The sequence below is a fragment of the Theropithecus gelada genome, chromosome 18 (assembly GCF_003255815.1).
Source record: "Theropithecus gelada isolate Dixy chromosome 18, Tgel_1.0, whole genome shotgun sequence".
In the NCBI taxonomy this organism is placed as follows: Eukaryota; Metazoa; Chordata; class Mammalia; order Primates; family Cercopithecidae; genus Theropithecus; species Theropithecus gelada.
The window spans coordinates 28,799,709-28,826,119 of record NC_037686.1 but is presented as its reverse complement, the minus strand read 5'-3'; the positions used below and the strand labels follow the sequence as shown (position 1 = coordinate 28,826,119).

Genomic DNA, 26,411 nt, shown 5'->3' with positions numbered 1-26,411 from the left:
ATTTAAAATGACAATACCAAGAGTTGATAAGTACACAGAATAATGGAACTCACATAAGTTGCTAGTGGAAATGTGAATTGGCACAATCACGTTGGGAAGCGGTTTGGAAGTTTCTTATAAAGTTATAGACACACTTAACATATAATTGAGTATTTACTGAAGAAAAATAATTATGTTCGTGCAAAAACTTGTACATGAATATTTATGGAAGCTTCATTCATAAAAGGCAACAATCTGAAGAACCCAAATGCCCATTAATAGATGAAGAGATAAACAAATTAAAGTATGGGCATGTGATGAAATACTATTCAACAATAAAAAATGAATACTCATACACAACTTGAAAACAACTAAAAACATTATGCTGTAAAATAAGCCAGATACAGAGGTCAAATATTGTATGATTTCACTTATATGAGTTATCTAGATTAGTCAAATTTATAGAGACACACAGAGAAGTTATTACCAGGGGCAAGAGGGAAAGGAGAAGGAGGAGGTATTATTGAATGGGTACAGTTTCAGTTTGTGATGATAAAGTTCTGGAAATGGATGGCAGAGATGGTTGCACAGCACTGTGAATGTACTTAATGCCACTGAACTGTACACTTAAAAACGGTTATGATGGTAAATTTTACGCTAGGTGTATTTTACCACCCCCCATCCAAACCATTAGGTAGAGGGAAAAAAGACAGTAAAAGAGTATATACTGTGTGGCCATTTATGTGGTGTACCAGAACATGTAAAACTAAACTATAATAATGGAAACTATATTAATGGTTGCCTGGGATGGGGGAGAAAGGGAAAACTAACTGGGATGGGGGAGAAAGGGAAAACAGACTGTAAAAGGTCTAGAGGAAACTATTTGGAGTAACATAAATGTTGTATATCATGAAAAGGAAATCTTGTATATCTTACATTTGTCAAAACTCATTGAAATCTACACTTAAAATTGGTTCATGTTATTGCATGCAAATTGCACTTTGACATATTTATAAATAAACAGATTGATAAGCAAGCAAGTATGCTTGATAAAAAAATAAAATGCAACAGAGTAGAAAATAATATAGACTATTCTTTCTAGAAAAAAGGTTATGTCTTGTAATGCAAAGGCGGCAGTGACTAGGGGGAAATATATAGGGAAAGGAGCATTTTTAAGATAAAAGAGACATAAGTATATTTAACTATTTCAAACCAGATTGAAAATTCAGAGGGAAAAGAATATAAAAACTGGAAATGTTTTGTTGCCACTGCTTTATATGAGATTCTGTTCTCTACATTCCCATGTCAATCGAACAGTCTTACAAATAAAAAAACAAAAAAGCAAAGAAAACAATTTCAAAGTATGAGTAGACAAAAGTAGACAAAGTAGACTGAAATATCCAATAGAGGAAACTCAGCAAATTTTAAGAAATCAAGAACACATTATTCCCATATACTTGTATGTTAACAGTAAATATAGTAATAATGGGATTCTTTAGCAGTATAAGCAGATTTTTACTAACACTGACCTTGTATTAACACACTGACCTTCTACAAAGAAATTACAAAAAAAGAAAACCTAGCATATTTTATAGGAAGTAGAGGGTTATTAAATACCAAAATGACATGCTCTAATATTGCAGGTATTCTCCAAGCTTGGCAGCTCAAACAAAATGGGTCAGGAGGACAATAATGGCAACTTAGGACCATTAACAAACAGAGTCAAACAAATAGCAATAACTTTTCAATACCATCAAAATATATTTAATAACTCCTCATCAAAGGACTTATTATGTATTAAATAGCCTCACAAGAACATCATCTTCAAATACTAAGGATAACAATGAAATGTTTTCCCAATAAAAGAACACTGAAGTTAATGAAAACTCTACTTTAGAAAGTAGGCCAGCCAAAGAATTCTAATGAAAGAGATCACTACTTATCTCAGGTAGCATATCAAATTCAGACTAAGGCATGTACTTTGAATTCTCACACCCTATATTCTGGCTTCCAAAACATCATTTTTTTATAGTCATCTTTGATACCCATGATTCTATGATTTAGAGTAAGGTAATTTTTTAACTTCAGTCTTTTTAAAAGCCTCTACAAACTTTACGTCAAGGCTTCAACACGAAATACGTTCAAAATATACCTAATATTGTTATCTTTATTTGCAATTCACTGACAAAAAGTAGTACTATTTTATCAACTTTTAGGTATGGTCTCTCCATAAATTTAACTTTTACAATTTATATTCATCCATTTCTCTACAGATACCTTCATTTATTAAGTACTTTTTAAGACCCCCAAAACTGGGGATGTATATCTGACAAAGAAATTACACGTACAAAGTAGATGTGCCTCATACACATCATTAATAAACTGGAATAGTACTCCCAAAGAGCTGAGAAATATCATTATCAAAATTCAAAATCCATTAATTGAAAAGCATTAGGAGTTAGCAAGGCAACAATAGATAGTCTCGTGAGTGAAATATTTTTTCTTCAGATGCTGACGAAAAATCAAAGGTAACTGCTATGCCTCTGGTTACAACAGTATCAACCTACTTCAACAGTAGTTTCCAAAACTTCCCTTAATAGATAACTGCTACAAATCTTTGCATCAAAAAATTTGGAAAGTTAAGTAAATAAGAAAATGTAAATTGGAAAGTAGTTTGCTTTTGATGCTTGTTTTTTAACCTTTTGGGGGGGATTCTGGCATCACAGAATGTCTTTTTTCTAAAACTCTTTGCTACTATAAGATCAAAGATATTAAGTCATCAAAATATATTTGTAATTTTCTGTTTTCAATAAGAATTGTCTTTTGTATAATAAATCATTTCATGTAAGGTTTTATCTCACCTGGCCAATTCTTTAATTAAGTTTGCAATGCGTCTTTTGTCTTCAAGACATAAATCCTTCAGTGATGCACTCTTTATTTCTCCCCTGCAGGAATTCTTAAAAAAAAAAAAAAAAATTTAGTTACACTTTTTCTAAAGCCAATTTTTAAAGTCTTTTCAAGAAACCTAGGTTCAAGGTGAAATTTCTTAGATATCTTTTATCTGGTTGAACACTACCTGTTTCAATTTAAACCTACTGTGAACTAAAAACAGGCTAAGGAACTGACTGTCCACTAGGACACTTCATGAGATTTACACAGAGAAGCAAACAGAAAGAAACTAAACGCAGATGTCCCCCACTTAAATACTAGGGTACATTAGGGAAACAACTTTCCCTTTGTGAATGTCATAGAAACAAACACTCAACAGAAGATACTGAGAACTGTTATTACGCCATAGTCCCCACGCTGCTTAAGGGTATACTAACATTAGCAGCAGAGGCACCAGTTACTAAGCATTCAAAATATCCTAATGTTCACCCCAAAGAGTACTAAACCAAAGAGTAATAATAGCAATAGCTAACAATTACATCTAGTGCTCACTGCATGCCAGGAATATCGTTAAGTACTTTGTACTTACTATTCCATTTTATTTGCATAACAATGCTATTGAGTATTAATAGTTACTATTCCTATTCTACTTTAAGGGTACATATCCAGGATTATAGCAATTAAACAGCAGAATCAAGACTCAAACACGGGTTCCAGAGTCTATGCTCTTTAATTAAAACGCCATATTATTCTAATCTTTTGTGCTACAAAAAGTTTTCCCCGGTACCTCAGCATCATTAAGAGGAGTCCTTAAAGAGACATAAACTCAGGGAATCACAAAGGAATCGTAGGTAACATGTAAAAGGAAGGAGCTACAATCACAATCCTTGGCATTTGCACAACCACCAAAGTTAAGTTAGTCCAATTACCTCAGGTAGCCGAGAATAACTGAAAACCCCTAAAGTGAATTCTGGAAATAGTAATAGCCGAAGGTGGGAAAGAGAGTAGGAAAAAAAATGGAGAAAAGAAGATAATAATAAAATAAGTTCAGTTTTAGAAATGCTCAATGTAAGATGCCAGCAAGCCATTCATGTGGAAATGTCTAGGCAGGAAGCTGGAAAGGTAGGTCTAGCTTTCAAGCTAGAGAAAATCATAAAGATTTAAAAGTCAGTTGTATGGTATTATGGACAATGTTGAGATTTTTTTATTATTCTTTATACTTTTCTATGTTTTAAATTTTTCATTAATAACTATGTATTTAAAATTAAGAAAACAATATTAGTATTTTAAAAATCATCTACAAGTCCAAGAAAATTGGCATTTATTTTAATTTCAATTTAAGTAATTGGATTTTAATTCAATTTAAAGCAGCATTTGAAAGGACAAGTGGAGAATCAGAAGCATATAACACTGTAGGAGAAAACAAGAAAGAAAAAGTTTCAAGAACAGTGTGGGTTCAACAGTGCTAATGATCAAAAAAGACAGACTGGGGGAAGAAGGCAATGGATTTGGCAATGGAAGAAGTTGCCGATAACCCATGAAAAGGCATTTCATTAGTGATGCGCTGAGTAAAAGAACAAAAGAGAAATCTTTGTACCTGGGCAAAAAAAAATTAGCGGCATTGTGTTTACAACAGCAAAAATCTGAAAACACAAATGTCTATTAACTAGAGAATAGTAAAACCGTGGCTGGCATATTGATACAATGAAATTCTAGAGGTACTAGTAATTATGCTACTAACTTTCCCCCTCAAAACTACCCTTCCATCCTCTGCTTTGAGATGCTAAGGCTAAGACTCTGGAAACACCATTTCTCCTTTGCCACCCGGTGCTTTCTTGAACCCTGCCAACACAAAGAACTAGATGAAGACCAGGAAGAAAGAAGGAAGGATATTTCCTTCCTGTTACTGACAGTGTCACCCCTGAGTTCCTTACCCTGGCAAGTACTGCTGATTCCAGTTCGCAATTTTTTCCAGCCCTTACAGAACCAGCCTTTATCAGGCCTCCTCAGGAATGTCAGTACCAGCCAGGTTAGTGTCCCATCACCAGAGGTCCAAGCTGCAGCTTTAAGGGGCCCCTCCTCTAAGTTTTTAAGTTTCAATAATTCCAACTTATTCTGCCCTCTCATCCAGTTCTAGAGATTGTGGTTGCTTCTTACAGTTACTACTTTCATGATACCTTAATGTTCCCTTTTTGCCTTTTTGGTTCTCTAGCACTATTCAATAATTTTTTCTTTTAAATATTCTAAGTTAAAATAACTGACTAAACCCTGAGACATCAGTGAAAATAAATGAAATATAACTACATACAACATAAAGAAATCTCACATAACATTGGAAGAGCCATAGAGGGGGAAAAAGAAAAAAAAACAAGAAATCTCAAAAACACAATATGAAATAAAAAAGCAAATCACACAATACAAATGGATATGAGCTCATTTATATAAAGTTCCAAATATATATGAAATTAAACACTGTTTCAAAAAAAAATATTTACACTATAGGACAGGGCTTGGTAAACCATGGCTGCAAGCCCAATCTGGCCCACTGCCTGTTTTTGTAAACAAAGGTTTATTAAAACATGGCCATGCTCATTCATTTGCATATTGCTCATGGCTCTTTTAATGCTACTGTGGCAGAGTTGAGTTGTTGAGACAAATATTATGGCCTGCAAGAGCTAAAGTATTTACTATCTGTCCAATTTACAGAAAAAGTCTGCCAACCCCTGATATAGAAAAACAAAAGAATTATAAACATAAAGTTCAGGATAGGAATTACCAAAGAGGAAAACATGATAAGGAAAGGCCACATATCTACAGTCACTTGACTTAGAACAATGGCATCATTGCAATTCAGAGGAGAAAAAGAATCCTCTTCCCAATAGATGGTGTTGGGCTAATACTGACAGTCTATTGACCCAATACTGGCAGTCTATGGGCCCAAGACCAACTATTGGGAAGATGACTTTTTTCTCCTCTAAATTGCAATGACTGTGACCCTTACTTTACACTACACGTGCATATTACTTCCTGATGAATAGTAGGTTTAACTGTGAAAAATAAAGCAAAATGGCCACAAAAGAGAGGAACTTACTGCAGAGTATAATCAGCTAACAGCCTCCAGTTGCCAAACCTTCGGGATCCACTGCAGTGTTCATGCCAATGCCAATGACTGGGAACAGTAGAGACACTAGAACTGAGCTACTTCTGATCCATATGGCATCCTCAAAAGTCAGTACTTGCTCTGGGGTTCCTCACTAGCAAAATGGACACTATCTCAGACTGCACGGCAATCTGAAGTCTGAGGTTCTTCCTAGTCAATCTTCCTTCTTTTCCTCTCCTGTCACAGGTGCTAGACTGTAGTGAAATCTGAAAACTCCCCTTTTCTATTCCTGCTCATTCTACTCTTTATGCTTTATAGGCTTTTCCTTCATTAAATCTCTTCCATTTCTAATTCCATCTTGCGGTCTGCTTCCCAGAAGACTTGAACTGACCTAATTACCACTGTGAAATCCTAATGAATTAAGGATACTGAACATCAATACCAACAAAGACTACAATGCAGAAAAAAATCACAAGATGGCCAGGCGTGGTGGCTCACGCCTGTAATCCCAGCACTTTGGGAGGCCGAGGTGGGTGGATCACAAGGTCAGGAGTTCAAGACCAGCCTGGTCAACATGGTGAAACCCTGTCTCTATTTATACAAAAATCAGCTAGGCATGGTGGTGCATTCCTGTAATCCTGGCTAGTTGGGAAGCTGAGGCATGAGAATTGCTTGAATCAGAACCCGGGAGGCAGAGATTGCAGTGAGCCGAGATCGCACCACTGCACCTAGGCTACAGAGCGAGACTCTGTCAAAAAAAAAAAAAAAAAAAAAAAAAAACTCAAGACATGCTCTTCAGTGAAAAAAAGGAAAAAAAAAAGCACATCACCATTTCTAGTCTTAAGAAAAAGCATACAAAGACACACATACTCCCTATGTAGGACATCCTCTTCTAGCCCAGATGGAGTAACAGGAACCAGATTTACCCTAGTTTCAGAAAACAAAACAAAAACCTGACAAAAGACAGGAAACAATAGTTTTCAGTGGATAGCAGGCAACACAGAATTATGATCACTGGAACTGCAGAGCCAAACAAGGTGAGCCCTACAACTGTCCCAGCTAACTGCTGTGGAGAGTTTTAGGGCTAAGGTAGGTAAACCCAGACAAAGCCCATCAATCTCCCTGAGTTGAAAAGATACAGCTGGGAGTCCAGGAAAGCCAAGGTTTCTAGCGTTTGCTGGGCAAAGTAATGGCAAGGATAGAGCTGTATAGGAGAGCTCCAGGGATCTGCATAATCCCTTCGCGTCAGCTACTGAGCACTGGCCAGCACATGTATGTGAGAAAACTACTCATCCCAGGGAAAAAGTCGAAAATGAACAGTGGAAACAATGTCTGTAGCTAATACAGCATAGGAGAACAGTCTGTTCTCACCAACCAAAGTGGAAAACCTTGTAATTTAAGGGGCATCAGGAAGAGTATTCAAAAGGGTATGCCCTACAATGGGCAAAATTACCCCTATACTAAAAGCTGCTCTGGCACCACCTTTAAAAGCTCAAAACCAAGCTTGGAAAGAATCAAATTACTTCCAAATAACTTATCACTGTCTCAGAACCGAAAAAGGCAAAATGCACACTGTCTTGTGACATCTAATTAAAACCAAGCAAGCAGGCAAAGAAGCAGAAAAATACAGCCTATAATGAGGAGAAAACTTGCTCAATTGAAACCTACCCACAAATGACTTGGATGATAGAACTCATAGTCAAGAATATTGAAACAATTATTATAACTGTGTTCCATATGTTTAAGAACCTAGAAGAAAGCATGTCAAGTGCGACATGGAAGATGTAAATAAAAATAAGAGACTAAAACTGAACTTCTAGAGATAAAACTACATTGTTTCATATGAAAACTACACTGGATGAGATTAGCAGCAGGTTAGACATTGCAGAAGGTTAATGAATTTGAAGACACAGCAACAGCAATACAAACTATCCAAGGATAAAAAAAAAAATTAATGAAAAAAAAGTGAACAGAGGATCAGAGAGCTGAGATGGTAACCTCAAAAGGCCTAGTATTTTGTAACTAAGGTCACTAGAAAGAGAGGGAAGCACAAAAATATCTGGAGAAACAATGGCTGAAACACTTCCCAATTTGATGAAAACTATAAACCCATAGTTCCAAAAAGCTCAACAAACCTCAAACAAAACAGATACTTAAAAAATTACTCCAAGTTAGGTTGGGCATGATGGCTCATGCCTGTAATCCCAGCACTTTGGGAGGCCGAGGCGGGCGGATAACGAGGTCAGGAGTTCAAGACCAGCCTGACCAACATGGTGAAATCCCATCTCTACTAAAAATACAAAAATTCGCCGGGTGTGGTAGTGCGCGCCTATAATCCCAGCTACTCAGGAGGCTGAGGTAGGAGAATCGCTTGAACCTGGGAAGCGGAGGTTGCCGTGAACCAAGATCGTGCCACTGCACTCTAGCCTGGGCAACAGAGCAACACTCTGTCTCAAAAAAAAAAAAAAAAAAAAAAAAAAAAAAAAAATTACTCCAGTGTATACTATAACCAAATTGCTCAAAACCAGTGATAAGAAGAAAATCTTAAAAGCAGCCAAATTTAAACACATACACACACAAAAATAAATAGGAATAAAAATGACAGCCAACTTCTCAAAAACAATACAAGCCAGGCAACAGTGCAACAACATCTTTAAAGCACTAAATGAATAAAACTATCAACTCAGAATTTTATAACCAGTAAAAATATCTTTTGAAAAGAAAAGAGAAATAAAGACTTTTTAGGCATACATGAGCTAAAAAAATTCTTTCCTAGTATACCTGAACCAATGTTAAAGGAAGTCTTTTAGGAAATCTGGATACATGCAAAAGAATGAAATCACGAGATTTCTAATTGTAACTACATGAGTAGATTTAAAAGACTTCTGGTGCATTTGTAAAATTTCTTTAAAAGGCAATGAAAATAAAATGCATCCAAAATGGAATAAAGGCATCCAATAAGAATATGTAAACTATCTCTATTCACAGACAACTTCATCTTACCTAGAGAAAATGGTAAGGAATTCACAAAAGAACTATTGGATTAGAAATAGTTTGATAAAGTTGCAGGATACAAGATCAATTCACAAATCAACTGAATTTATATATACTAGCAATAAACAATCCAACAGTGAAATTCAGAAACAATTGTGTTTCTAATAACATCAAAAAGTATAAAACATTTGCTGACTCTGTAATGCCTATGGAAACAGAGGGACCCAAAATAGCCAAAACGATCTTGAAAAAGAAGAAGTTGGAGGACTTATACTTCCTAATTCCAAAAATAAAAATATAAATCAATGGAACAGAATACGGAGAGTCCAGAAATAAACCCTTGCACTTATGGTCAACAGATATTTGACAAGGGTGCTGAGAAATGCAAAGGGGAAAGGACAGTTTTTTTTTAACAAATGCTGGGACAACTGGATAGCTACATGCAAAGGAATAAAGTTAAGCTACCACCTCACACCATATATAAAAATTAACTCAAAATGGAATGAGAACTTAATACAGGAGTTAAACGTTTAAAACTCTTAGAAAAAAATGTAGGCACAAATATTTGTGACCTTGGATTAGGCAACAATTTCTCAGATATGACACCGAAACAAAGGAGACAAAACACTAGATAAACTGAACTTCATCAAAATCTTAAACTTCTGTGCTTCAAAGAACACCAATAAAAAAGTGAAAAGGCAATGCATAGAAGGAGAAAAAATATTAGCACATAATGTATCTGATAAGGGACTTGTAGATGGAATTTAGAAAGAACTCATAATTTAACAGAGCAAAGACAAGTAACCCAGTTAAAAAAGGATATGACTAGATATTTGTCTGAAGAAGATATACATATGGCCAAGAAGCACATAAAAACATGATCATCATTTAGTCACTAGGGAAATGCAAATCAAAATCACACTGAAATACCACTTCACACCCACTAAGATGGTCATCCTCAAAAAACACGGACATAAATGTTGGCAAGAATGTGAAGAAATCTGAATCCTCATACAGTGCTAGTCAAATGTAATATGGTGTAACCACTTTAAAAAATAGTTTGGAATTTTGTCAAAAGGTTAAACATAAAATTACACGACACAGCAATTCACTTATAGGTATATACAAAAGAGAACTGAAAATATATGTCTACACAAAAACTTGTATATGCATGTTCATGGCAGAATTATTCATAATAGCTAAAAAGTTGAACATGTCCATTGACTGATAAATTGATAAACAAAATGTATATTCAGACATAAAAAGGAGTCAAGTAATGATACAGCATAGATGAACCTTGAAATCATTACACTAAATCAAAGAAGCCAGTCACAAAAGGCAACATATTATGTGATTTCCTTTTATATGCAACATCAATAACAAGCAAATCTATAGAGACTGAAAGCAGATTAGTGTTTGCTAGGGGCTGAAATGACTAGGTAATGAGGAGTGCCTGCTAATTGGTATGGTGGTTCTTCCTAGAGTGATAAAAATGTTTTGAAAATAGACTGTGGTGATGGAGCCACAACTCTGTGAATATAAACACACACAAAATCAAAATAATAAATTGTACACTTAAAAGGGTGAATTTTATATGCAAATTACATCTCAATTTGAAAAAAAAAGGCCAGTTAACTATTTAAAGCAAAAGTAATACATATTTTGGGGTCTCTGCATACAAGTAAAATGTATGACAACAATATCAAAAAAGTCAGGAGCGGAGAAATAAAGTACAATGTTGAAAGGTCCTTAAACTATAGGTGATGTGGGAAAGTATCACTTGATAATAGGCTATGATAAATTAAAGATGTATACTATAATCTCTAAAGAAGCCACTGAAATAATTCAAAGTTATAGCCAATAGGACAAAAATATGAACTTAATCTAAAAGAAGGCTATTGTTCAATGTAAAACAAATCAATCATTATGTGAAAAAACATTTTTAACTTTTTTTGATAAAAACTTGCAAATTCAACTATTCACACCCCAGTGTGAAGTGAGTACACTGGTACAAGTAACATAAAGTAGGCCTTTTGATTCAATCACAGTAAAATCCTGTAGTAATAAAAGACACACTGGAAATATCTTTGAGAACATAATTCACAGACTAAAAAAGGTTTTCTATAAAAGGTCTGATAGCAAATGTTTTTAGCTTGTTGGCATGCAGTCTCTGTAGCAACTCTGCCATTATAACACAAAAGCAGCCATAGACAATTATGTAAAACAATGAGCACAGTTGTATTCCAAAAAAACAGTTATTTATAAAACAGGCAGGAGAAGGATTTGGTCCACAGGTTATAGATTCCAGAACATTCATATACAAGTTTTGTGTAGACATCCTAGTGAGTGTGAAGTGGTACTGAATAACTCTAGTTGCAGACGGTAAACATAACAAAAATTAAAGTAAAATAAACTGGTCAGATAGGACATGTGCCAAAGGAATGCACCGATACTATTAATATGCCCAGTCATTGATTTGTCACTCATCTTTACAAGGGACAAATCAATAATGTGGCATAGCAATAGTAAGAAAGATAAAGATATCATAAAGATTCAAAAGTAATAATCTTTATGATACTGTTTTCCAACTGAGGGAAATAATAAGGGCTAATTTTCTTTAATAATGTATCTTTCTTATGTAAAAGGGTTCATCCATCAAATAAATTCACAAGAATAAAAAGATGCCTAATTAAAAAAGCAATTCTTGTCAGTTCGATTTACTAATGCCACACAGATCAGAAGGTAGTTCTTTTGAGACATATCAAGATAATACATCATCATGGCTAACGCTTAAAGCAAGTCATATGTTTTGGAGCAAAATCCTTGAGTAATCTAGATAATTCAGGCTCAAACCTGGCATCACCAAAGGATCCTGGAATCCCCTGTATCTTTTAAGAATGTTTGTTTATCACCTAGTATACTTCCAAAGGTTCTTCTACCCTTTTTGGTCAGCACTCATAAAGACTGAAGAACAAGGAAAAAAAAGACTAAAAAAATACTAACCTGTTCATCTACTGAATCTCCTGTGCCTTTTAAGGACTCCATAGAGATTGAAGCATCAGTCGCCCTGGAAGTCTTAAGTTTAACATCAGCTTTTGGACTTGTCAGCTTGTGTCTTGATCTGACATTTCCTTCAGTAGAAATGCCTAAGGATTTCCATTAAACAAGATTTCAAAATTATATCTTATTATCTTAAACCATCCCCCATCACCTGCTTCCTTGTAATCCTCTACTTTAAGGGACCTGATGGAAGAAACTCTCTTTATACTTTATAAACTTAATTTTAAAGCTCTTAATATATGAATCATAAAAAGAATATGTTTTAAAGAAATACACTAAAGATTGAATTGAAATTTGTTTTTATTTTTATTTTTTTAAAGAGACAGGGTATCCAGGCTGGACTCGAATTCCTGGGCTCAAGCAATCCTCCCACCTCAGCCTTTGGAGTAGCTGGAACTACAGGATCAAGCAACCATGTCCAGCTTAACTGAAATATTTGCAAAGGGTACTGTTAATGTTCATAAGTCACATTAAAACCAAGAAATTACAATATGCTAAATATACGTTAACTTAGGGGAAATCTATATTTTTCACCCTATATAATGAGGGTGCCTTCAATAGTTGCTTTACTACCATCTAGTTACAACCATTATACTCAAAGTGTCTCTTACATATACCCTGTATCAAGCAGCGGTCATACTTTTCTTTGAAATATTAAATTTGGCTATCATTTGCAAAAGAAAAAATAAGAAAAGAATCTTTTACCCCTTACCACATGAAATGTTCTACAAGTTCGTTAAAAGCTGATTGGGCCAGCCAATCCCAAAGATAAGCCAGTATTTCAAACCTTAATAGGGTTATGCTAAATATTCAAAAAACAAATTTTAGGTTTTGATGTACTGCTCTGCATCCAGTTAGTTATACCTGCAACACTGTTCTAACAGCTTTATTTTCTTCTAACATTTAAGGACCAAAGTAAGTTTCCCAAATTTTAACATAGAAAATCATACCTGGAACGTACACTACTGATTGCTCTTCATCAGAAACTATGCAGGAGAACATGAAGGAAAATACAATAATATTATCCAGCATCCAAATGCCATTTCTGTTCTGTATAACTCTTATAATTCATAGTTTCTTTTGACCTGGGAATTTATAACTAACTTTTAAAAACAAAGTTAGAAAGCAAAGTAATTGAATTAAATGTAACAAAATTAATATTCTCTAAAAGTTCACCTTTATATATTTACAACTACACGTCTTATAAAAATCTTGGAAGGTCTTGTTCCATGAAACTTTTATCCACTCTCAAGTGGGTTACCCTGCAATATATACTCTACTATTAGGTTCCTTTCCTTTCCCTTTCCTTTTGTAAACAAAAAGTTAAGTGCTCCAGTTTGGTCATATTGGGGAACTGACAATTCTGAAGAGTAAATAATTTCAAGATGGTTTTTAGCTTTGAAGAAAAAATGCTGAGGGCAAGTCAATCATGCAAACACAAAGACATTATTTAATCTTCTACGGTGCATTCATAAACTATCCCAAGAAGCCCTACTATTTAAAAAGTAGAAGAAATTTAAGACAGAAAGAACTAGTGTGAGTTTGGAAAGGAGAAATTTAGACAGGCTATGATTATAACACACCATTTTCAACTGTCACCTTGATCCAACTCAACTTTTCCTCTCCCAGAATTATTGCAATAAGCTCCTAACTATTCTCTGTCACTTCTGGGCATGTTCTCTTAATAGCCTATTTTTTCCCACAGTGGTTAGAATGATCATTTTAATACTTATGTCATTTCTAATTTAGATTAAAAGCCAAAGTATTAACAACAGCCTACCATGCTCAAGATCTGATCCCTATAACTTGTTACATCTCTGATCTCACTCCCTACTACTATTCCTCTCACTCATTCCTGGCTTTCTTACAATTGTTAACGAGCTATGCAAGCTCCTACCTTATAGCTTCTGCATGTATGATTTATTCTACCCAGGAAGCTCTTTCCCCAAATATCTTCATGGCTCACTTTAGGACTTAATGTCACATGTCATGTCATGTCACCTTCTGATTGAAGCTTTCACTTCCTAACCATATAGGTACCTGAAATTGCAAAACTCTCTCTTCCCACAACCTACCTACCTCCCCTACTGTCTCTTTCCTGCTTTATTTTTTCTCCACAGCACCAATAATCATTGAACATATATTTTCCTTATCCATGACCTGATCTCATTTCACTAAAATGTAAGCACCAAGAAGGTGATGATTTATGTTTTATTTTGTTCAGTGTTGTACCCTCAAACACAAAAGAATGTCTGGCTCCATCTATGAAAGAATAAAATTAGTATTTATTTAATTTTATGAGGCATTGTCCAACAACCTTCAATGTTATTTTTCTCTGATTCAAAATATGCAAACAAAACTTTTTTTTTTTTTTTGAGACGGAGTCTCGCTGTGTTGCTCAGGCTGGAGTGCAGCGGTGCGATATCAGCTCACTGCAACCTCCACCTCCCAGGTTCAAGCAATTCTCTGCCTCAGCCTCCCAAGCAGCTGGAATTACAGGCATCCGCCACCACGCCCAGCTAATTTTTTTGTAGTTTTAGTAGAGATGGGAGTTTCATCACGTTGGCCAGACTGGTCTTGAACTCCTGACCTCGTGATCCACCTGCCTTGGCCTCCCAAAGCGTTGGCATTACAGGTGTGAGCCACTGCAACCAGCCAACAAAATCTTTTACTTTCAGCTACATCCATGCCAAACTTCTTTTCGAATATATAAAACTCTAAATAGACGACTTCAATTTTTTTAAATAAGGATATCTGAAATTGCCTCTATCCTTTCTAATAATTTGTAATGTATTTTCATCTCATTATATTAAGAACTCAAATATTTACCTCCTTCAAATGTAGAATTTCCCAACAAATGTATATTTTATGGGGAAGTCAAACAGACACATTATATACCAAATGTAGAGTGGGCCTACTAGTGGGTCATTTCTAGATTATTTATAATACCTAAAACAATGTACATGCTATACAAATAGTTAAATTGTATAGTTTAATTTGGGTTTTTTTGTTGTTGTTGTGTTATTTCTTTTTTTTAAAAAAATATTTTCCATCCACATTTGAATGAATCAGCAGATACAGAGGGCTAACTGTAATTAGAAACCCAGGTAGAAGTGGTAGAGAGGAAGATGTACCTCTATCCCAGACCTCCAGGATTTGAAGGAAATAAGCTCAGTACTGCCCATTCTACTCTAATCTGCTGAGTTTTACCAGCAATACATGTATATGTAATTACTTTCAACCACAGAGACTTTCTGGGCTAATATATTATTTTTACCACAACATAAAGTCTTTGTTTTCATTTGAAAACTCAACAGTAGAGATTATATTGTTATGTTCTGACCAAGTAACTTGCAGTTCATATTTTTTAATATCAAGTCCCTGATATTGTTAATGGTAATACACTTGAGTGCATTTAAGCAGTCAAATTTAGGTACTGCTGAAACATTAACTCATTCTGACATTACTAGGAACTGTAACGAAGGTCAAAGCCAACTTAAACTGAAGGAGCATATTTTGCTGGAAGATTTAACCCATAAAATGACAACCCCACACACTCATTGTTTACACATGAGGTACTAAAACATACCTTGTGCAAAACAGCACTGCTGAATCATACTGTGCAGGAGATGCATAACTCACAAGAACAACAGTTTAAAAAAAAGCGGGGGGCATTCAGTCACAGATGATCTGTCCTCTCATGATGGAAACATCAAGGACTAAGAAATCTCGCCATCACATTTCTCTAATTATTTACGTGAAGTATTGAAAATCTTTTTTCAGTAGTGTGAAAAGAATACCAGATTATAGGTACATACTTTTTGGTCTTTTTCTATTGAAAATTCTACTATAAAGGCTCTAGGGTGGTCTGGGAAATAATCAATATGACAAAGGGATCAAGATCCAAAGACATGTAGCTAAATCAAATGATTAATAACTATCATTATGCTTTTCAGCAAATACTCAGTAACAAATTTACATTTGACATTGCTTACAGTGACATTCTCTATGGAGATTTAAAATGAAAATATCTGAGGCTCGATGTTAACTGGTCATTATGTGGAATAGGCTGGGGGAAAAGGTGACACTAGTAACCTTGCAATTCCTTTCATACATCTGAATTAGATCTTATAGGATATAATCACCACCATTTTTCCCCTGTACAATTTCAATTCCTCACTATCAATGAGAAGGCAAATATTTTACATTAAATGTTGGGAGTCAGAATACAGGACATAAGGGAGTATATATGACTTCTACATAAAACAGGGAGTGATATAACTACATGAGTAAGTGAAAGTACTGGGTGCGAAGACCAAGAGCATAAGTTCAGTCCCTATATCTATTAATTAACTTATTCAGTCCCACTGCAATAGCTTGTTCCCCCCAACCACTGATTCTGTATTTGAACAATACCATAGGATGCTATAAGCTAATAATCTTCAAGTAGCTCCTCCATCACAAAATCCTGTCAATGCAGAAGCAGCGTTTCTTGAGAAAAGACTTATCCCAATTTCCTAACTTCCTAATTCAGCCAAGTTGTCCACAGTGCACATATTCTCTTCTGATAGGTAAAGGAAAAAATGTTTAATTTGCACACTGCACGAGTATGCTCTTATCCACAGTGTATGTACATGATTTCATTTCCTTTTCACCAACCTATCAGAGACAAATGGTAATTATGTCTAGTAAGTGCAAACACTAAACACGAGCAGCACAGAATACAAACATATCCCTCTCTCTACACATGACACTAATCCTAGTAACTCAACAGAGGAGTTGATAACACAGTTTTGGAAGTTTTACCGGGAGCTAAGAAGAATGCCCAAAGAGTGATTCTGCCAAAGGTGACAGCAACGCCTCAAATAAAGCCATCACCAATCCTAACCAACAGAAAAAGAGCTGCCTCTGCAAGCGCTCAGTAACACTGACTGCCCTCCCTCTCTCAAGTAACCCCTCTAAGGAACGTGAAGTAAATTATCAGGACCAAAGCTCAAGCGATAAGAGTCTACCTACTCCAGGGAAAGAAACACTCCTGTCACACAAACATCTCATCACTGCTGCTGAACTGGTAATACCACCACTGGACTAAAAAGTTCCACTGCTTCTCCACCTCACAACGATCCAAGAACTTCAATGACTGCCAGTGACCCACACGCTACACGTAAGTCAGCAATACTTGCAGGCACAATGATTCCCATCTTACGCAGTAACCAGCACCACCAGACCACATCCCAGTAACCAAGCTCCAAACCTCTCCTAAAACCCCAGTATTAAAATACATCATCACTAGAGGGCCTTTGAAGTCCGACAAGGTCCTGACTTGTTCCTACCAACGCAGACTAAGGACAATCCTAAATCAAAACAAAAAGGCTCCCTGTCCAGCCAACACCCACTCCTCCCTTAACCTCGAGCTCGTTTCGCACAGTCAGCGTGGGGGCACTCTGAGAGGGTGGGCAGAGGGACCTCGGAGGGCCCTCCCAGCTCCAGGCTGAGCCTGGACTCTAGGCTATCTTTCTCGAGCTCACCGCTAGTGAGGGCTGGGAAGCATCTGCGCCGTGTCCCCGCACCTGGAGACAGTACCAGTCTCTCGGCCACCTAACACCCAAGCAAGGGGAAAGCCCAGCACCTAGACTGAGGCCGAGCAGCACGTCCTAGTCCCCGGGGTTAGTTCGGAGCTTCTCCTCCGCTCTCAGACTGCCACGCGACGGCTCGCCCCTCGCCGCCCCGTGGAGGGCGCCGGCGCCCCCTGTCAGGCGGGCAAAGGATACAGTCCCGGCTCCAGAACGCAGCGGCACCGGGGCGGGAGGGGCCCGCCACGTCCGCCATCTTGAAACAACCGCCACTCGGGGCGTCGCGCCGGGGCCGCCACGCCTCGGCCTGCAGGCTCGGTCCCGATTGGCCGCACCACGCAGAGGCCCGCCCCCTCCTGCGCGGCCGGCCCTTGCGGGGCGAGAGGGTCGGAGCGAAAGGGAAGCTGCGTCCCGGAGGTGCGGTGTGGGGCACCGGGCGGGGCCGCGGGAACCAGCGCCCCGCGGAGCTGCTGCTGTCAGACCAACCCCGGGCCCCCATCATCACTGCGCCGCGCTTTCAGGCGCCGAGAACTACAGTTCCCGGCATGCCATGAACTTGGCCTCGGCGCTGAGGCGGGGCCCGGTCCTCCACCCGCTCCCGCCGCGCGCGGATCGGGTTCGCGAGCCATGGAGGAGGAGGCGTCGCCCCCGGGGCTGGGCTGCAGCAAGCCGCACCTGGAGAAGCTCACCCTGGGCATCACGCGCATCCTAGGTGAGGGGTGGGGGCACGGTGCCGAGAGGGTGTGGAGGAGAAGGAAGGAGGAGCGGAGGGATGAGGTGTGGGGTGGACGGCACGACGCTGGCCCCTGAACAGGAGTGGACATCGTTGTTGTGACTTCCGTTGTTACGGAGGAAAATGGGGGACCTGGGTTTGTGATTAGGCCTTGGAAGTGTTTGCCAGGAGTGTTCGGAGGCGGAACTGGGAAGCCTGAAGGTTACTCCACTTACGCCACCCAAGGTCCCACCCTGGAAGGACGTACAAAGTCGTGCAAAGGGAACACAGCAAGCACCTGACGGTTGGGAGGTTGGATCTCCCCCTAGGAGGCATTCTCAGCCAGGGCATTCTCCCGAGACCCAAGCCCTTTCTCTGAGGGAAAAGTGATGCGCCCGACCTCCCAGGGCGACAACTACTTCGGGTCTGAAAGGAATCCCACCTTGCACCACTGAATGACTTAGAGTGTTTCTTTTATCGAACATTTGTTTGTTTGTTTGTTTTTTGTTTTTTGAGAGTTTTGCTCTTGTTGGCCAGGCTGGAGTGCAATGGCGCGATCTCGGCTCACTGCAACCTGCGCCTCCCTGTTTCAAGCAATTCTCCTGCCTCGCCCAGCTAATTTTTTGTATTTTTAGTAGAGACGGGGTTCCACCATGTTGGCCAGGCTGCTCTCGGACTCCTGACCTCAGGTGATCCACCCGCCTCGACCTCCCAAAGTGCTGGGATTACAGGCGTGAGCCACCGCGCTTGGCCTATCAAACGTTTCTTTAGTACTCACCACTATGTTAGACTGTGAGGGTAAAATATGAAAAAGACACAGTTCTGTGAAAAAATAAACAAATGAGGGCCCTAGGAGTGTGAAGAGAGGTCAGTAATATACTGTTACTCTGAGATGTCACAGAGGAAGGGACTGATCTTATCAGGGATGTTAAAGAACATGTCACAGAGGAGATGATGCTAGATTTTGAAAGACATATGGGAGTTAGCCAGAAAACGGAGGAGAAAGGTCTTTTAAGAAGGCTGAAAACCATGCTTCAGTGCCTTCCCATCACAATTACAATAAAATCCAAATGTCTGTACCATGACCTGCAAGTACCTGTATGATCTGCTCTCATCTCTTTCTGACTTTATTTCCACTCTTTTGCCCACATGGCCTTCTAGCTGTACCTTAAACACACTAAGCGGGTTCCTGCTTCAAGGCTTTTGCAATTTGCTAGTCTTTGCACCTGGAATTATCTTTCTCTGAATGTCTCGCTTCTTCAGGTCATTCAGATCTCTGATCAAATGTCATTGCTTCAGAGAAACCTTCCCTGAATATAGTTTGAATAGCCACCGTCTTTCTTGCTCTCTCTTTCCTTACCCTGCTTTTTCTTGTATCCCTATAGCACTTTCACTACTTGAAATTATGTATTTGTTCGGTTGATTTTTAAAATGTGTGTCTCTTTTAATAGAAGTCCAAGACCAAGTGTGATTTAGGAATGCGTGGTTTTAACATATGAAAATCAATTAATAGCTGGGCATGGCAGCCCATGTCTTTAGTTCCAGCTACTGGGGAGGCTGCGGTGGGAGGGTCACTAGAGTCCAGTATGAGTGCAGCTGGGCAACATAGCAAGACTGTGTCACTAAAAGAAAAAGAAACTTAAAAAAAAAAAAGAAAATTAATATAATGCAACTTACTAATGGAATAAGACAAAAACTGCATAATCATCTTAATAAAGAAAAAGCATTTGACAAAATCTAACATCCTTTCTTGATTAAAAAAAAAAAAAAAACCAAACTAGAAATAGGATAGGATAAAGGACCTAGACAACCTGATAAAGGACGTCTATGAAAAACCCACATCTAACGTCATATGTAATGGTGAAAGACTGGCAGCTTTCCCCTTAAAATCAGGAACAAAAATTGTATTAGGGTTCCCCTAATCAATGATTTGATGCCAGGATTACAGGACTCAGGAGATAGTCCTACTCATGGCTATGATTCATTACAACAAAAGGATTTTGGCAGCCCGATTGGCAGGCCTTTCTAAGGATTATTGTCTCAGGCCTGCTATGTTCACTCTTTTCTGCACAGCAAGAATTCCACTTTTATCACTTCTCTTCAACATTGTACTGGAGTTTCTAGCTAGGGCATTAGTCAAGAAAATGAAATAAAGACATCCAATTGAAAAGGAAGAAATTAAACTATCTGTTTGCCAATGACATGATCTCGTATATAAAAAATCCTAAGGAATCCACAAAAAAAACCCTATACACCAGCAATGAACAATACAAAAATAAAACTAAGAGAACAATTCAATTTACAGTAGTATCAAAAAGAATAAAATGTAGCTGGCACAGTGGCTTACACCTGTAATCCCAACACTGGGAGGCCAGAGTGAGAGGATTGCTTGAAACCAGGAGTTGCAGACCAGCCTGGGCAACATAGTCTTTATGAAATATTTTTAAATTAGCCATGTGTAGTGGTGCATGCCTTAGTCCTAGCTACTCAGGAGGCTGAGACAGGAGGATCACTTGAGCCCAGGAGTTTGAGGCTACAGTGAACTATGATCACACCACAGCACTCCAGCCCAAGTGACAAGAGTGAGACCCTATCTCAAAAAAAAAAAAGAATAAAATAGGAATAAATTAACACAAGATGTTCATGACTTATGTACTGAAAAGCACATAAGACTGTGGAAAGAAATTAAAGAACACCAAAATAAATGAGAAGGCATACCATGTTTATGGATTGGAAGAGTTAATATTGTTAAAATCTGTTACTCCCCAAATTGATCTACAAATCTCAGATCTACAGCTCCCATCAAAATCTCAACTGTCTGTTTTGTAGAAATCGAAAAGCTGATTTAATCCTAAAATATAATATAGAAATGCAAGAGACCCAGAGTAGCCAAGACAAACTTTTCTTTCCAAAACAGGAAAAAAGTTCCTCTTACATTTCCCTATACTATATTTGAGATGATGGAAAAGTTCTGGTGATGGTTGTACAACAGTGTGAATGTACTTTATGCCACTTAACTGTACACTTAAAATTGACCAAAGTGATGGATTTTATGTTATGTGTATTTTACTACAATTTTAAAAATTTAAAGCCACAGTTGTCTTCAGAGTGGTTGTGGCATAAAAATAGAAATCTGGATCAATGAAATAAGATTGAAAGTCCAAAAATAAACATCATATTTATGATTCATTGATTTTTTTTTTTTTTTTTTTTTTTGAGACGGAGTCTCGCTCTGTCGCCCAGGCTGGAGTGCAGTGGCATGATCTCAGCTTACTGCAAGCTCTGCCTCCTGGGTTCTGGCCATTCTCCTGCTTCAGCCTCCTGAGCAGCTGGGACTCCAGGTGCCTGCCACCATGCCCGGCAAATTTTTTGTATTTTTAGTAGAGACGGGGTTTCACCATGTTAGCTAGGATGGTCTCTATCTCCTGACCTCATGATCCACCTGCCGTGGCCTCCCAAAGTGCTAGGATTACAGGTGTGAGCCACTGCACTCAGCCTGATTCATTGATTTTTGACAAGTATGTTAAGACTTCTCAATGGGAAAAAATAGTTTTTCAACAAATGGTTCTAGATTTCCACATGTAAAGTAATGAAATTGGACCTCTACCTCAAATGATATACAAAAATTAACTCCAAAAGTATCTTAGACCTACATGTAACAGCCAAAACCATAAGACTCTTGGAAGAAAACAGGCCTTGGGTTACAAAAGCATAAGCGACAAAAGAAAAATAGATAAATTGGGCTTAATCAAAATTTAAAATGTGCTTTTAAGGATACAGTCAAGACAGTGACAAAACAATCCAAAAAAATAGGAGAGGATATTTGTAAATCATATATATGAAAAGGGACTTACAGATCTGCAAAGAACTCTTACAACTCAATGAAAGACAAATAATTCAATTTTAAAGGATCAGGGTAGACATTTCTCCAAAGATACACAAATGGCCAGTGAGCACACATAAAGATGATTATCACCATTAGCCCATTAGGGAAATACAAATCAAAACCATAATGAGATTTCACTTCACACCCACTAAGATCGTTGTAGTCAAAAAGACAGATACAGCAATTGTTGGTGAGGGTATGGAGATATCATACACTGCTGGTGGGGATGTAAAATGTAAAATGGCACAGCAGCTTTGAAAACTAGTCTGGTACTTCCTCAAAAGATTAGAGTTACCATATGTCCCAGCAATTCCATTTTTGGATTCCTTTTCTGGATTTCATTTCTCCAAGAGAAATGAAAAGATATTTACATGAAAACACTTGCATATAAATGTTCATAGCTGCATTATTCATAATTGTCAGAAGTGAAAACAACTCAACGTCCATCAATTGATGATATATAAAATGTGATATATCCATATAACAAAAAAAAAATTATCCATAAAAAGGAATGAAGTACTGATCCCGCAACATGGATGATCTTGAAATCAAAGTGAGAGAAGCCAGTTGCAAAAGCCACGTGTATGATTCCATTTATATGAAATGTCCAGAGTAGACCAATCTATAGAAACTGAAAGTAGATTAGTGGTTGCCAGAGGCTGGTAGGAAAGGGGACTGCTAATATAATAGGTATGGGTTTCTTTTGGGGGAAAGGATGCATAACTCTGAATATAAAAGTCACTTTATAAGGATGAATTATAGTATGCGAATTATGTCTCAGTAAAGCTATTTTTAAAAAGGAATTCTAAACACGGTACTATTAGAACTCCTACTCTAATCCACAGGACTGTGAAGATGATGAGACACCACACCTCAATTATGTTACATTAAATGGCAAAAGCAAGATTATCCAGGTAGGCCCGATCTAATCACATAAGCACTTTAAAACAAGCTGTTAACAGAGAAGTCAAAGAGATTTGAGGCAGGAAAAGAATTTGTTAGGCTGTTGCTGACTTGAAGATGGATGGGACCTTTTAACAAGAAATACAGGTGGCCTCTGCAAGCCGAGAGTGGCCCCAGCTGACAACAAGCAAGGAAATAGAAACTTCAGTCCTGCAACCAAAAGGAATTGAATTCTGTCAATAACAGAAATGAGTTTCCAAGATGACCCCAAGATCCAGATGAAAATAGAACAGTTAAAATACCTGTCAGCACACCTGGTGTAAAGAAAGACCAGTGATTTCAGCCTAAGCAGAGAATCCAGTCATGCCATGCCAGACTTGTGAGCTACAGAACCATGACTTAATAAAAGGGTGTTGTTTAAAGCTGCTAATTCGTGGTAATTTATTACTCAGCAATAGAAAACGTTCCCCTAAATGTTTGAAAGAAAAGAGCAAATGATACGCACGTCAAAAAGAAACACAAGTGTAATGCAGCACACATAATTATGAACTATTATGATAGAGTTTAGACCAAACATATCTGTCATAACAATAAATATAAATGGTCATGGCTGGACATGGCAGCTTATGCCTGTAATCACAGTGCTTTAGGAGGCCAAGGTGGGAAGATCACTTGAGACCAGGAGTTCAAGACAAGCCTGGGCAACATAGTGAGACCCCTGTCTCTACAAAAAAAAAAGAAATTTAAAATTAGCCCAGTGTGGTGGTGTGCACCTGTAGTCCCAGCTACCTGGGAGGCTAAGATGGGAGGATCACTTGAGTCCAGAAGTTCGAGGCTGAAGTGAGCTATGATTACATCACAGCACTCCAGCCTGGGTGACAGCAAGACCCTGTCTCTTAAGTATGTACATATAGGTTTATGTCACCTACTAATAGAAAAAGATTTAAACCTGACTCACAAAACCCAGTTATTTGCTGTTTTCAAAAACATACCTAAATCAAACTCAATCAGAAATGTTAAATATAAAAAGATGGATGCATGTTTCTGGGATCCCACAACCACCCACACATCTAGATCCACCAGATCCACTGCAAAGACTCACAGGACTCAGAAACAGTTTTAATCCCAAGTATAATTTATTACATTGATTAGCAGGAGGAAAATACATAGGTAGAATCTAGAGGAATCCATGCACAATCTTCTGAAGTGTTCCATCTTGTCAGTGGTCACATAGAATACACTTCTTAAATAGTGAAATTCAACAATATATATGCAGTGTTTCTTCCCTGGAAAGCCTGTTTAAGCCTCAACTTCCAGGGGTTTATTGAATGCGGTTCACATTGGCAAAACAACCAGCCACAGCTCTCAAAATTTCAGACTCCCAGAAGGATAGCTGCAGAATCAAAAACTGTTACTGCTTTTGCTGCCGCAGCCACCGCTACAACTTCCGGCCCTCTGAGACCAAAACACCTGTGAAACTATGCTTGCAAGAAGACCTGATCTCCCCATTTTTTCTCTTCCTCATCTACTGATTCCCTTCTTCCAGGCTTTATGAGTGTATGTTTCCATGCAGGCATCCCAGTCACCAGAGGGAGTCTAACTGCAATGGAATCTAGGAAATGAGGTCTTTAGCTAACCAGTCTAAAATAAAGGAAAGCACGCCAGCGGGGAACAGGAGGAGGTGTTAACTGAGCCGGTCTGCAGTAACTGCCACATCATCCTTCAAGGCCCAGATCAGCTGTGTGCAGTTTCTGATGTTTTCTATCACTTGTTCAGTCTTTGTCAACCTCCCTCTGCCTTCAACTCCTGTGGCCCTGACAGTCAGTATCACCTAGTTTAACACATAATTACATATTATCTTGAGTTTTCACTTTTGTTTCATGTTTGCCTTATTTATCTAACTAAGCAATAAGTTTCTTCAAACAGTATCTCCTACTTAAATTCCTAATCTCTGGTAGTAATTTCCCAAAGCTTAGGACATAGCAGGTCCTCATTAAATACCTCAGAGAGGCTGTTTTTCACTGGAAAATATATTCCAGTTATCAATAACTGAATAACAAATCATCCCAAAACATAGTTTGCTTGAAACAACAATTAACTATCTCTGCCAGCTCTGTGGATTGACTGAACCAGCTGGGGTAGTTCTCATTTGGGGTCTCTCAAGTGGTCACAGTTAGATAGCAGCTGGGACTGGAATCATCAAATGGCTTCTGCACTCGAATGTCTGCCCCGCTCAGTACTTCTCAGTATGCCCTCTGTCTCCAGTAGAGTAGCTTGGATTTAGTATGTGATGGCTCAGGAATCAAAGAAAGGCAAAGGGAAACTGCCAGTTCTCTTAAATTTTAAGTCCAAAACTGGCCCACCATTTCTTCACCATATTTTATAGGGCAGGGCACTCTCAGGCCAACTCCAAACTCAAGAAGTTGGAGAAATAGACTCACTTGTCAATGAGAAGTGCTATGGGCATGCAGGGAAGGAAGGAATTGATAGCACCCACCTTTGGAGTAAGCTACCACAGAGAGTTTTAATCCACGGCATATCACACAGTTACTTAGAGTGGACTGTGCTGAGTCTAAAGATCTGAGTTTCATATCTCTTACTCTTGCCATGCAGGTTATTCCAGCCAGGCGGCTGACAAATGCTTGTCATTGGTCACAAAGGCAGGACAGGGAGAATGGCTATGCCTATTCAGATATTGCTTCTCATATATGGCATCTTGATAGGCCAAGGACAATGTATAATTTCTGTTGCTTTCCAATACATCCGCAAATGTTTTTAGTTATCTCACCAAAATGATAGGCTACTAAGACAACATGATAAAAACAGCATTAGGCTTGGTGTCCACAACTTTGGTCAGATATTTCATTTTATGAATTATTTCAAACCCTTGAACCTCAGTTTCCTTATCTTTTAAAACGAGGGTAAGGATACCTGCTTCACAAGATTGTTGAAAGATTAAATGGGATAATTTATGCCAATTTCCTGTAACAGAGCATTATACAAACGTAATTTACTGCATGCCCTTCTCTTCTATATCCCCAATACCTTCTCCTCACCAATTCTGAAGTACTATATTGGATATAGGAGTCTCTACAATGGATACTTCCTAATCAACTTATTATCTGAAATTTATTAAAGTCAATATGTTGGCCAATTACCTTATCATGAGAGTATTCCAAGCTTAAGTATGATATGACCCCATCTGCAGTAGCATCACAGTAGTTTTGTCTGAACCTATAAGCCTTCCATGTAGGCCTGTTATAAACAGTAAATAATTGTATGTGTCCTCTTTCAAACCTAAGGTCTCTTGTGACT

At 38.1% G+C, this 26,411-nt stretch overlaps 2 protein-coding genes across 15 annotated transcripts in view; one reads left to right on the top strand and one right to left on the bottom strand.

The window, feature by feature from the left end:
- KIAA1328 (KIAA1328 ortholog) overlaps window positions 1-18,173 on the bottom strand; it is a 399,895-nt gene extending 381,722 nt beyond the window's left edge. For 3 of the 4 annotated variants that reach the window (XM_025365278.1, XM_025365279.1, XM_025365280.1), the window contains exons 1-4: window positions 17,794-18,173; window positions 12,973-13,008; window positions 11,966-12,108; window positions 2,841-2,935 (exon numbers count right to left, since the gene is read on the bottom strand). In XM_025365278.1, coding sequence (XP_025221063.1) covers window positions 2,841-2,935; window positions 11,966-12,108; window positions 12,973-13,008; window positions 17,794-18,097 — 578 coding nt within the window. In that variant the 5' untranslated portion in view covers window positions 18,098-18,173. The remainder of the gene's footprint in view (window positions 1-2,840; window positions 2,936-11,965; window positions 12,109-12,972; window positions 13,009-17,793) is intronic. The other variant, XM_025365281.1, reaches the window with a different exon arrangement.
- Window positions 17,100-26,411, top strand: part of TPGS2 (tubulin polyglutamylase complex subunit 2) — a 49,547-nt gene continuing 40,235 nt past the window's right edge. For 10 of the 11 annotated variants that reach the window (XM_025365336.1, XM_025365338.1, XM_025365341.1 and 7 more), the window contains exon 1: window positions 17,100-18,307. In XM_025365336.1, the coding sequence (XP_025221121.1) occupies window positions 18,223-18,307 (85 nt within the window). In that variant the 5' untranslated portion in view covers window positions 17,100-18,222. Of the gene's footprint in view, window positions 18,308-23,038; window positions 23,108-26,411 lie in introns of all 11 variants that reach the window. The other variant, XM_025365340.1, reaches the window with a different exon arrangement.